General features: G+C 37.3%; 1 protein-coding gene across 3 annotated transcripts in view; it reads left to right on the top strand.

Moving 5' to 3' along the window:
- SH3KBP1 (SH3-domain kinase binding protein 1) overlaps positions 1-13,983 on the top strand; it is a 233,840-nt gene that overhangs the window by 122,960 nt on the left and 96,897 nt on the right. For 2 of the 3 annotated variants that reach the window (XM_014960425.1, XM_014960423.1), the window contains exons 5-6: positions 5,372-5,495; positions 10,728-10,802. In XM_014960425.1, coding sequence (XP_014815911.1) covers positions 5,372-5,495; positions 10,728-10,802 — 199 coding nt within the window. The remainder of the gene's footprint in view (positions 1-5,371; positions 5,496-10,727; positions 10,803-13,983) is intronic. The other variant, XM_014960424.1, reaches the window with a different exon arrangement.

Genomic DNA, 13,983 nt, shown 5'->3' with positions numbered 1-13,983 from the left:
CCAACAGGTAGTTCACAAGGACTTCTTTGACTACCACTTGTACGGTTAGTTCATGTGGTAGGAGGCTTCTTTGTGGAAATAAGGGTGCAAATACCTCTGATTCCTTACAGGATCATTCCAATTCTATGTGATTGCTCTCTCAGTCCCTCAGTTTCTTACTTAGAAGATAAAAAAAACGAACAAAAACCCAAACCACACCAAAAAAAAAAAAAAAGAAAAAAAAAAAACACAAAAAAAACGGTCTTGCATGAGCAGCATTACTCGGGGGGCTGCTCGTGGAGTTCAGGCTCTTCCTCTCCCTGCCAGCTGCCTCGGAGATGTAGATGTTACAATTATTCTGTCAAGCTGCATATTCCAAATTAAGGCCGGAGAAGTGTCTCTGTCTTATATAGAAAGGAGAAAAAAAACAAAAAAAAAAAAAAAAGGAAAAAAAAAACCTCAAAGACCCCAAAGCACACTTTGAGGTTGTAAAATGAAGAACTCTGAAGCTAAAACAATCCCCAAATACAAGGTACTTGTGCAGATTTTAATTCTTCCCTTCTGCACCAGAGTTATCAAAACAGCTTCCAGATGTGCTGTAGCAGAAGCCCAAGGGCTGGTTGACATCTCATGAGTATGGCTCAGTCTGAATGCACTCCCAGAATAAGCTATCAAGTGGCACTGTAGGAACCGTCTTCTGTTGAGGTCTTGTTTCCAAAATTTCTTTTCCTATGGGCAGTGAGTATGATTTGTTTATTTCGCCTCTTGGGAATCGATGTTTTTAATTTCCTTTCAACATATGATTGCTTTGTCCTTCAAGCTCAAGATCTTCCGTCAGAATTTATAAAATAAGGGAGGTTTTCTTCCTTTGCTTTTTGTGCTCTAGTTCTTCTGAAGGAAAAGAAAATTTGTTGACCATGGGCTTCTCTCCCTCCTGCTGCCTGGCTTTGGAATTGCTTTTATTCCTGAGACTGTGTTTGGGTTTTAACAGTCCAGAAAGACTCTGTTGTGATGCAGGAAGACTTTCTTCCACCTGAAACCTTTGCTGACTCAAAGCCTCCCTCCTTTGCCCTAGCTGAGCTGTAAGTAGTCTGTCAGCCAAATAGACAAACCTGCAGGTAGTAGAAAAGCTTGTGGAACAATTGTTTATTGGAAACACATTTTAGATCAGTGATTCCAAACAACTGAACATTTTAATCATTTAACAACTTTAGCCTATGAATTATGTAGCAAGGTGTAAGTAAGCAGCTGTGGCAGTCCTAGATATTCTGACAAGCAACTGCTGGTAGGTGCCCTTAACATTTCCTGCTCTTTTTGGGTATCCCATCCTGGAGTCACAGGGATGACCGCCCAGTCCCCTCAAGGGAAGGTGCGTTGAGGCTTAGAAAAACAAGGTTTATTGTGCTGCAGGTCAGGCTAGGCTTCCTCTAACACTTCTCTCTTTAAAGGGTGATGTTGCAGATTGTATTGACCATGAAGAGAAAATCTAAAGAAAATACAAAGCAACATGTCCTTATAGTCCTAGTGATCTACTGAAGTGGTTTGGTTACCTTTGGTTGCCTTACGGTTACAGAATTTAGCTGCATTCCCAGTCTGAAATAGAACTATTGTGTTTGCCTGAAGGCTTCAAGTGCTGTCATATTATGTTCATTTTTATTTTTTGTGTACTTTAAACATGGAAATTGGCTCATTTCAATAATTTTTTGTCGATTTCTAAGCAGCTTAATGTCCTAGTCCTTGACAATTTCTTGTTTGTGTGTCTGAGTGTCTCACCCGTATTATTCTCTGTGTTATTTTCCTGTCTATCCACTTCCATGGTATCTGTTTCGAGTACTTCATTATTATTTCTTATGTATGTGATTATTTGTAAGTAAAATTACAAAATTACAAGCTCTTACTGTCTTTCTGGTCTTGGTTGTTATTCTGTGCTGGGATCTCACAATTTGATTAAATACTCACTTTCTAACAAAGTAAAACAGTATATTTTGAATGATTTATGGCTTTCAAAAACCTTATTTATATCAAACAATGCTCTACTGATTAAGTCAATTAAAAACATAGTGGAAGTATTCTTTCTCCATTGAAAATGTAAAAAAAAAAAAACCCCAAACCCCAATGATATTGAAAGAACATTTGAATGTTGCATAACTATTATGTAGATTAAATTTCCCTTTAAATGCCAAAGGCAAGGCTTCTTAATGTGATGTGTTTCTCTAGAAGTGATGGACCACTCTCTGGTGATACTATAGTTTGTATCTCATTCAATCACATCCAGGCGTTGGACTGCGTACAGCTGTCTGCTCTTGCATCTGTCCCTGCCCCACACGTGACATTAAGTTGCAGTTGGGTGCATGTGTTGTTTCCTCCTTAAGTGAAGTAATGAAGTATCTTCAGTCACTTCCCTGTATGTTGTTGCTCTTCAAATGTGGTGTGACAGCAGTACCGGCAGCCTAGGGGCTTGGCAAGATTAGGACATGCCGTGTCTTCCAAAAGATGGTGAATAGATATAACACATTGAAAACACCTCTTGAAAATACCTCTGTCTGTAACCGCTTACATTTGGCAGATTGGATAGATTCTTTTTCTGATTAAAAACAAAAACTTCATATTCAGGCTGAACTTACATTTGATGTGTAAGGTATTACAAATAGTAAAACTTCTTTTCTGGCATAGGGACACAGACTACTGAATGAAATCCTCCTCTTTTTAGATGGTTAGGTTCAACATATGAGTGCTGGTCATAAATCAGGACCTAAATGTATAAATCCTGAAAGCATTTTTTTATAATACTATAGTAACAAATTTTATTGAGTGCTTGTACCTCCAGATGGATTACCTCCATGAATAATGGATTTTCATTTGTAAGGTTTTATTGGCTGGGAATTATTGTGACTTTTCAAACCGTGTGGCAATTTGGGATAACTAAATCCTGGGGCTATTTTAGTGTCTTCTTTATTGTATGGATTAATCTCTAGCTGGTGTGTTTTGAGGCTTGTAAAAACATGTAGCATATAGCTATAGTGTTTTAACATAAAGTTTTGGTGCTTTCGATGAAGATTTCCTAATACATCTTTGGGATGGCCAGTTTGACCTGAATCTCTGATGTCTTCCTAACATGATTCTGCATTTTCTTGAGGGGGGAAAAAAAAAAATCTATGTTTTGCATTATATTTTTCTGAATTTGTAAAATTATTAAATATGACATGGTACTTTCAGATAATTCATTATTATATGAGCTGGAAAATTTATAATCAGCTAATGAATGCTCTGAGTATATTCACATCCAATTTAGATTTACCTGTATAAGGATCTTTGTATGTGTTTATTTCTGTATATGTACACAAAGATCGATACATCGACACGCTACATAAAGGGTGTTAATGTCAACTTGTAAGAAAACTGTGAAGTATTGCACTGGAAGAAGTGAGCAGGAGAAAATTACTTGAGGGGAAGGTGGAACTGAGTGATATTGGTTACCTTATTTTTGTCAAGTAATCTCAGCATGTTGCAAAGCAAGAATCTTGGGAACTCTGTAATTCCCCTGTGATTGATCTTCTGGCCAATCAGCTAATGCAGTTATGGTTTAATGTTTAGCTCTAATCAATAGAGCCATCTGGGAACAATGCATTAGAAAAATTGAAATATTTTATAGTGTAGAGTCTTAGCCATGTTCTATATTTTCTCTATATATCATATACGTATATGTATTTAGAGATAAAATTTGTAGAGTCTACTAAGTGCTGTGCGTCATGCAGTTTCAGTTTTCCACATGTTTTTGAATTTGGCTGGAAAAGAAAAGCAAATAGTACCTTTTAGAGAGTTTGATAATATCATGCAAAAAACCTGCACCCCACTGAAATGGTTGAGTGATTTGTATTCTGTATTCTGAAGTAGCAGCAAGATAGTAGCCATTATTTCCAGATTTGTGTTTGGCCTCACTAATACTCCTGATGCATTTGGGGAAAACAAATAAACAAAGTTTTGCCATGGACAGGTACTGAGATTAAGTGAAAGTAGCTGTGCTGGTCTGAACTCTTTTCAAATTAAATTAAAAAATCAGCCCAGGAGGACAAGAAATATGCTAAAAAGGATGAAGATGGAGAAAGCACAGGAAACACTCCTGAAATACCAGCAATTTGCTTTGTAGTAAAATTGTACATGTAGCTAAGTTGAAAAAAATTCAGCCATTCCTCTCTAGTTTGAGAAAATATTTGCTTGTATTATTAAGAGATTTGTTTTCTAAGAACTTGAGATTTTCACAGATAAGTGATACAAAACAGACTTTTTTTCTATAATAATTAAGTATTACCATTTAAGATATGGGGTCGTTTTTCTAACAGTAAAAGTGAACACCCTCAACTTGTAACTTTCTATTTCAATAATTTTTGTTGGGGGCAGGAAAGAGATTGGTCAAACATTACTGGAGACTGATGTGTCACAGACTGATCCTGTCCACCCTTGTCATTTTTTTTCTGTGAATGGACAGTGTGTGACAGACAATATTTATCTGTCAAGATTGTGTTTAGCTGATGCATATAATAAATCACTTCTTGCTGTGCCATTATAACCTCAAGGCATCTAGTTTCTAAGGTCTGTCATTTTGCTGCCTGACTGCCATTCAATCCTGAATGGGTTATACAGGAGACAATTTGTCATTTTTAGGTGATATTTTCTCTTGGGATTGGGATAGGAGGTGTCTCTCCTCTTGCTGACTGTATCATTATTATGTATTTCAGTAGTTCTTTGTGAATCTAGAGTCAAACATGCACTAGTACTGTTCTTTGTTCTCTGAAGAATTCTTACATTAACACATTAATGATGTAGCAACATTCTTAATTTTTAAAATGGAGAATTTCTGATTTTGATGGGGAAGGCAGGAACATTCATATGATTTATGTTAAGATACAAAGTTTAGATTATCTGAATAGCCCTTTGCAGGCATATCTCTTTCACAATTGACAAGTTAGGAATTTAAACTCTTATAATCTGTAACTCATATACATTAAGAAGATGGTCATGAATGGGAGTGTGGTGTGCACTAAAGATTTAGTGATTGAACTGATATCCATAAAAATTGAAAAGTGGAGACACTGTGGGCTCTCTAGTTGTTCTTTTATCCTTTTATTTAATGCTCGTCCATGCCTCTGGATGCTGTCAGTACTGCTGACATTTAGAGAAGGGTGCATGCGTCTTTCTTGGTTTTACTTTATTAAAAAAATAATAAAATATGTGCTGTCTTCAGCCTGTGCCATGTACTCCTTATAACTGAAATTAATACAAACTGCTAAAAATCATTACTGTCATTGTTACTGAAAATCATGTATATACTGTAACTCTGTAAAGTGTTGCTTATGTTAACACCCCTTTTTTTGTTGTTTTTATCTTGATGCAGGTAGAAGAGGGCTGGTGGGAAGGTATACTCAATGGAAAGACTGGCATGTTTCCTTCCAATTTCATAAAAGAATTGTCTGATTCTGATGATGTTGGAATAGCACAGGAAGAGCAAGTAAAGCCAAGTAAGGAAAAAAATATTATTAATGTTCTGTATGTATGTCTGTGTCTTTACCCACTAACACGTTGGTAGGGTAGCACGTTCGTATCTTTTGCTTGGAAGTGTTTTTGAATGCCATGTTCTTAATTTGTACTGTGGAAGGGTCATATGATGACGATAAGTGTGTACACAATGGTACCAGAGTTTTAATATTGGCATTGCTCCCTGAGCTGTGTTAAGACTTGCCGAGCTGCAACAGGCCAAGAACAGAGAAGGCAATGATGATTAATGGATTTGTATTTCAAAATGAATTACAACTTTTTTTGTGTCTTTAGATGGGGAAACTGAGCAAAGTATCCAAACATCTACAAAGTGGCTGTGCTTATTTAAACGAGGGATTAAAGTGCCATGCCTTCTCTAGTGACTCCAGTAGATTTAAGTATTCATAATTATTGGTGTGGGACGTGCGGCACTTTTTCCCTCCAGGTGCTGAGCATGTTACTATCACCTCCGTCACCCACTGCCCCAGCAGCCAAAGGGAAAAAGGCCAGAACTGGGACATGGACTTTGTTCTCTCACTTACAGTGGGCCAGTACTGCTGCAGGTGAAAAGCATGTTTGGTAACTAAGTTTGCAATAGTATAAGCATGGTAGTGGGTTGTCCTATTTATAACTTCCCTTGGAGAATAACCTGAACCAAAGTATGTTGTTATATGAAATGGACACTTGTTGGTCTTTATGTTTTTTCTGTTCTTCAGATATTCTTCTTATTTCCTAATTCAGTGGTCAATTCTGAATCTTTACTGAAAAGGATAGAAGTAAATTGTATTTACATATTCAGGCTAATTCCACAACACCTGCCAAGGTATTTCTATTTTCAGCATTGCAGATATTCATTGCTATGTAGTGTTCCTCTGGGATCTCTGAACAAGCAAAAGTGAAAGGACTACCAAGATCTTTGTAAGCTTATTTCAGCTGAAATTTACCAAAGCCTTTATAGTTCACTCTGGCAATATGAGATAGAAAGTTACAATATTTCCTTTTTTTTCCCCCTCTCATTTTTCCATTTAAAGCAAATTTATCATCTTTATTCCATCCCACCGAAATAAGATTCCTAACAGAACTGACCTTTGCAATGATGAAAATTTTTCATATTGTTTTTGTAATGGAGTACCTATATCTATGTAGTGGCACTGGTGACCTACTCAGCGGTCAGTGCTGCTAAAGATATTTCCAGGTAACATTCCTTCAGACTGGAATTAAAATATTTTAAGGAAGTTAAAAATTTTACTGTGATACAAAGGGAAGAAGGGCATTAAGTGAAGTTGCAAACTGCTTTCTATAACCTGTATATGTTATCATGAATTTTGTTCATTAAAAACACAGTGAGTCTTGAAAGAACTAACTGTGTAGATGTAGTTTTGGCTCTGGGTTCTGTAATGTTTGTTATTCTATAAATAGACAAGGTAAGTGACACTGTTCAGGATGGAACTCCCCAATTTTATCCCTATGAATGAATGAATATTCCTTCCCCAGGTAATATCCTAAAAATGTCTTTTATCAAAAATACACATTGGAGTGTGTAAAAGCAGCCACAAAGCATTCACATGTTTCTTTGATGTCCATAATGGCACATGCTTAGTTCAAGCTCAGTTTTGTGTCGAGGTTCCTACTGTCAGTGGAACCTAAAACCTGTGGTACTTGTATTGAGAAGATACCGGTTACACACATACTATTTTGGTCTCTTTAACTAAATTGAAGATAACTATAGCTGAGATGGCTTTTCTTCTTTCTTGTATGTAATTTAAGTCTTTGGCGGTGCTTTGTGGCTAGCCGAGATGATGTGCTATTAGGAGCTATTTTCTAAATAGCAAAATACCTATAAAACAGAATAACACTTTCAACTTCTTCAGAGAGGGAGACAGGGACTCAAGAAATGTTGAGATTCTTATGGGGGTTTTAATACTTTTAAATTTATTTTTCTTAAAGTAAAATTATCAATTTAAGAACTGCATTTCCTAGCACAGTTATAGGAAATATGCATCAACTTAGTTCTTTTTATGTGGTTTATGTAATTGCTACAAGTGATGCTCTCTGACACTCGGTGCTTTATGAAGCTCTAGTCAGGTATTCTCTTCTGGATTTGAAAATCTCCATAATGAGATTGCAAAATTTCAGCAAGTTTATACAACTGACTAGGAATGATAATCTCATTCCAACTATCTGTGCTTAGTCTTAAACCAGCAAAATAAAAGTTGAACAAGTAAACCCTGGATGATTTGGGCATGAGGCTAGCATTACTGCTGAAATGCTCTGGGCAAAATCTCAGAAGGGTGTACATTCATGCCTCTAGATCAACTCCTTCCTCTGTGGATGACAAGACAAGACAGCACTTCAACTCTGCAATAACTCCTTTTTGTTTCACCGGAAATATTGTTTGAATATGTCTGTATCATAGGACTTTTTAAGGCAGAAACCTTGAATATGAATTCTAGATAAGTTAGCAGTCAGGTGCAAGGGGCTGCACCTGTGCATTAAACCAGAACCTTAGGCGTCTCTGAGGTTCTACACAGCTTCTAGAGGGGCCTAGAAAGGGTTGGGGTACGGCTCTCTAATCTTGAGCAGGAACCTTGAATTCTTCAATCCATTATACAATGGATAAGGTAATACTTGGCAGGGTTACTGTGGGACGTGGGGAGGCAGCATGGGATCTTTGGAGAAGGGGCAAGCACAAGAGTATTTTTTAGTTAATAGTTAAATTTAATGCTTTGGTTAAACTTAGTTAAACTTGATCTTTTAATCACATTTTACTGACCGTCTCTAGAGAGCCTTTTTGGAAGAGCAAATGCAATTTTTGGTGAACTCAAAGTGGAAGAAATACAGAAGAGAAAAATTATATAACTTGGCTTGTTAGGAATAAGGTTAATGCTTATTTCTCTGCCCTTCTTTTATGACCTGCACAGGCTCAATGGGGAGAAAGGTTTTGTCTCTTTTTATTTATTTTCTTGTGTCCATATAAAAGTTATGGCAGATCACGGTAAATGGCCAGAAGGAATTACCTTGGTTTCTTTTCACACTCTGCCATAAAGTAACCTCAGAAGTTTCTTCCGAACAAAAAGCCCCTTTTTTGAAAATGCCTGGGGTTAGTTTTGGAAGTGCCTAAATATTTCTGAATACTGACCTGTGCTTCCCCTCAGATGGTGGGTGCTCAGCAGATTGGAAAGTGAGACTGTTAGAAGATCAAAAGATTCTGAGTTTGGGGGTTTGTTTGTTTGTTTTTAAAGTATTTGTCCCATCTGTAAAGTGACTGCCAAATTTTTTGCCTTCAAAGGCACATTTCAGAATCTAAGTATGGACAGTAGAGTAAAGGGTTCCTTGTTCTTTAAAGCATCCTCTTAAAATAAATTCTCTGACCAACTGTTACAGCATGAACAGGAAGTATGCATTATAATTTAATTACTATATTAAACAGATATATGAATTATAAGATTATTTTCTAGATTTCTCAGATATCTAGTATTAATTTTAAGAATATTTTCAATACCAGATCTTGCTATTACACCCTGTCAGGAAGCAAAAATTTGTCAAGTAGTCAAATAAATCGTATGAGTGAATCACAACTTAGTATTAAGGAGATTATTTCAAAAGCATTTTAGTATGTTCATGGCAATGTCATGACGACATTTAAAGGTGGCCTTTTATACCTTGCTTTCTCTTGTATGTGTCTGTTCAGGAATTGGTGTCACAGTATGTATCAAGTATTTTTAGAACCAGTTTGTAATGGCCACTGAGAAGTCATGACTGCTGGAGCTAAAACTGATGATAGACTCATCAGCTGGTAGTTCAGGCAGACAACCTCCTGTATTTTGAGTTCTTAAAATGTTAATGTCCATTACTGTCTCTCTGGCTCTCCACAATATCATGAAGCTTAACATACCTTTCTCTTAGTGATTTCTTAATTGTTGTTTGACTGTTTTAATAACGTTCTTTTAATGGTATTTTGTAAAAACAAGATGGAAAGATGGATTTGTGGCCTTTTTATTTCCTCGTTAGGTAAAAATAAGGCAAGGAAAACCTTTTGTTGTTACTTAAACTGAAAGAACAAAACAATGAAACAGCTTTTTACAATACATAAATGAGTATAGCCTTTTATTTTCTGAAAGTCCAACAGAATGATATGGGGGGGGAAGAAATCACAATGGATGTGATGCTGTGTTGGGAAAATTCCTGTGCACTGGCTATTTTGCTTTAATAGTTTACTGAGGACATGAATTTTTGTGATGGTATACCTAGGTGAGATTGGCAACATTGGTATATTCTTGGGCTTTCCTGGGTACCTCAGCTTTCAAAAAATGCCAACAGAAAACACCTCAGCTGCTCATGCTTTTACCTTCACTTGAATTTCATATCACAAATGTCAGAGCATGAGTTATCTTGCTATCAAAAAAAAAACAAAACCAAGAAATTAATGGTTTTGATAATAAAAATGTTATATTAAAGCTCTAAGATGGGAAGTGGGATTTGTCAGGGTTTTTTTTGTTGTTTTGTTGCTTTCTTTTTTAATTTTAGTATTTTGGATTTTGTAAATGTGTGCCAACTCAAAACACCTAATTAAGCTGTTGGCTGAAAAACTGATTTATTCAGGTCTTATCCCTTCAACTAAGCATTGTTTAACACCAGTTTCCATGTCCAAAACATATTTAATAAGTCATCTTGGAAAGATGCGGTATTTCTGATGCTCACAGGATCCTGGTGTATTAAAGAAATGTGAGTATTTCAGTGCCCTGTTTGGATGTCAGCTGTGCTTGTTCGAGTGCACTACATCTGCATCAGGAGTGTTGAGCCACTGTGAGTACATCATTGCAGTAATAATTTTTTTCAGGCTTCCCGTGTGCTCCATGAGGAGGTTGAGTAAGACAGACAAATAATTTCAGTTGCAAGTCCCACAACTTAATGGACAACAGACAAAATCTACGAAAAAATGCATTCTGTTGGACATTGTAAAGAACAGCTTTAGCAAAATCATGAGATTCTTTTATCTGAAATACATGCAGTAAGAATATTTTAACTTCATGTACAATCAGATACTTTTGTTAAAATTCTCGTTGTTTTGCTAATGAGGCTTTAAAAATGTTAGTGACTGAAAATACAGATTAAATCCTCTTCCTTTCCCTTCTTTTTACCATCATTCGATCTCTTCACCCCCACCCTGCCCCTTCTCTTGTTTTCTCCTCTTTCCTTCTCTTGCCTGCTGTCAGGAAAATCTGCCTTTGAAGGGACAATTCTGTACAGAGTGGCACCGGCAAAGATTGACAGCTACAGACGCTATAACAGTGAGTGTGTTTCAAAATCAACAAGCAATAGCTTTAGTCCTCAGTACTTGTTTGATTTATCTACACTTGTAAAATGTGCCACTGCTACTCACTTATGGCTACTCTACATGCATATATCTGTCTGTAAGCTAAAGTCAGTTTGCTGCTGATGAACCGCCTAGCCTTAATGCAATGAGAATGCACCTGTTCCTTCTGTGCATGTGTATGTTATATGTCCATATAATGTACGTGTGTAAGCCCACAATAAATTGTGAATTAGATGCTTGGGTCTTGGCTATGGTTTGAAATTAAGACCATTTAGTCCCATAATCTTTACCACCTGAAACATGAAGATTATTGATAATAACCACAAATCTTTGAATTAAAAGTCCTGCTTGAAGAATGAAGTTCCCATTGTGATTGCAGAATTCATAAAATATGCTTTGCTTTTCTTAAAGAACATTCTGGGGTTTTGCTGGTTCGAGTTTTTGGTTTCTTGGGTGTTGTGGTTTTTTGTGTTTTGTTTTTTTTTTTTCCTAAAATTAAATGCATGCTCTTCATTTGGCATTCAGACTTTGACAGCTATTACTCACAGCATTTTGGTTGATACATTTTTTTCTGCCAAGGAAGCTAAAAGATGTAAAGCTACTTTCATTTCATGTTCAGGATTTTGCCTTCTGCGTTTCGGAAACAGGGAACGTCCTGCTTTTCATATGCTTTTACTACCCTGTTAATACAGAAGAATAGAGGATGGTGACATCAGATGCAAGACAGAGGAAGCAAGGAAGACAGGAATCTGTCCTTCCACCTGCTTCCTTGTCGAGAAATCTAGCAGAAAGAGATGCTACTGAGTCACATTCAGTGTGACTAAGTGCAAAGTGTTCAGTCCTGTCCTCCGGTGAACAGTATGTCGTGCTAACTTTGGCATCTACTTTTGTCCCAGACAGCTTTCTCTTTAGAAGATCCAAGCTGTGCTGCCCTTCTTCCTCCTTTCTGGGTGAGGGTGTTTGCTCTCCTACCTCTGAGGACTTCTGTCTTATGCACATTCACAGAAAAGGATGAAGCAGTTGAAGTTATAGTCTTCTGATCACTTGCATTTACACCTTCTTTTTTAAACAAAAACTTTTGTGGATGTATGCGGCTCATACACTCAGCAGAGTATTTCCTCATGGAGAATTATCTTCCTGTCTACCAGAATTTGTCTCTTTCCTACAGCTCTTCTCAAGCTCCCAACCAAGCTCTTGCTTTGACTGGAGCAGACCATGTGGTTGGTGGTCTTCGTATTTTTCTGCAGCTTCTCGCCTTATGGTCTTCACGAGTGCTTATGCATCACTCAAATTGCATGCTTCTTGGAAAGTTCTTAGACCATCATGTCCTCGAACCCACCAATACGATGAGCATAGTAAGGATTTACAAAGTAAATATCCAGTATGCTTGATTTCTAACTTCTAGCTTCAAATCAGATGGAAGGTCTGCCTTTGGAGTCTTTAATTTCACAACATTAATCTTTCTGGACAGTTTTGCCCTAACATTACATTTCAGAGTTTTCCTGAATCCTGCTCTCCATGCCCAGCCCATTTTTCATTAAGTGTCAAATGGCCCTTCCTCTTTTCTCAAGTCATTTAGGGTGAGCCTAAGTGAAGTCCAGAATAATTCAGTCACCTTTCTAGTTGGGCCAGAGTCCTGCATTTATTTCTCCCTGTTAATAGTACTGGCCCACAGTCATGCCATACCACAGAAAATCCATTTCATCAGACTGATTTCACAGGGTGCAGGACTGGATAGGTACCTATAGGTATGCTTGACAGCCAGCTGCAAGAAGACAGCTTAACCCACAGTGGATTATCTCACATTGCTCTGGGCAAACACCCATCTAAACATTGGTTTTAAAGCTGACCAAAGATGTCTTGTTTAATGCTACCTCTCTTGGCATTTGGTTGAGACTTGCGTGTTTTTTTCATGCTGCAGAGGTATTTTGCTTTCTCTGTAAAACGGCATCTTAGAAGGCCAGATATCCAGCTACATTTGTGGCCTGTTTGTTGCTTACTGGGTTGGAACTGGGACGGAAATGGGCAGTACTCAAAATCAAGGTATTTGGGAAAGTTTTAAACAAAATGAGGGTTGGCATTGTTGATATTATCGGAGTTACTATCTCCTAAACTAACATGCAAAAAGGAGGGTTCGTTATTCTTCCTGCTACTTCTATTGGCAGCTCACTTCCTGAATCCTCATATTCTTCTGGAGCAGGCCTACTGCAGGTGTGGCCAGCTCCTTCCATTTCACGTCTCATCTGTGGGCCTTATTTTTAGACAAATATCCATGTGCTTATGTCTCCAGTGAAAATCATTTGGAGGCATTCCACAAAATTGTTTTTGTTTAGGGATGTCTGTTTAAAGTTGTTTTAAACACACAGCTGCTCCAATTCCAGCTTTCCGATTTCTCCATGAGTTCAGCTTGAGTCAATTCATAGCTTTAGGTTAGTTATGCCCACAGGGTGCTTGGATTCACCTGTATCACACTGCATGAAGCATTGCTCAACTTTTGAAGCAAGCTTAGAGCTTTTACTTTACAAACATATGCTTAGTGCTAAAATACTTTTATTTTGAAAGCCATTTCGCAACTGCTTTGTTGAAGAGAAATTTTCTTACTTAACCAAGGCCAGCTAAGTGTTGTTGAATTAGTGTGTAGCTGCTTCTAGAGACACCTTTCACTGAAATATGCAAGATTGTCTCCTGCATAAGCACTCGGCCTTGCCTTCATATGCTGACATGGCTTTTTTGGTCATTAGGTATGCCAGGCTCCACTCAGCAATAATTCCAACTCCTTTGGCATTCTGTTCATTAACCTGCTGTCAGAAAATTTTTGCTACTGCGTGTGCTGAGTGAAGAGGGACAAACAGCAACAAAAAATTACTTACTTGTTTTGTTGATCACAGCCCTCTTTTCTCTCATCCTGCAACTTTCCTGCACCTCCACAAAAAACGCTACTTGGATTTTTAATTTTTTATATTTTTACTGGTTTGATTTCTCTTTCTTCCTTCACTTTCTTTTTCTTCGAAGATTCTGTAACTGAGGAACAGGGCACATACAATGCTTGATTTGACAAATATTTGCCTCTCTTCCCTTATATGTGGATCCACAATGCTGTCAGTAATAGATATTAGATATAATGGAAGAAGATGAGACAGGATCGTTGAAACAGA

Source organism: Calidris pugnax, unplaced genomic scaffold (genome assembly GCF_001431845.1).
Source record: "Calidris pugnax isolate Ruff unplaced genomic scaffold, ASM143184v1 scaffold188, whole genome shotgun sequence".
NCBI lineage: Eukaryota > Metazoa > Chordata > Aves > Charadriiformes > Scolopacidae > Calidris > Calidris pugnax.
This window is presented reverse-complemented; position numbering and strand designations above follow the sequence as displayed.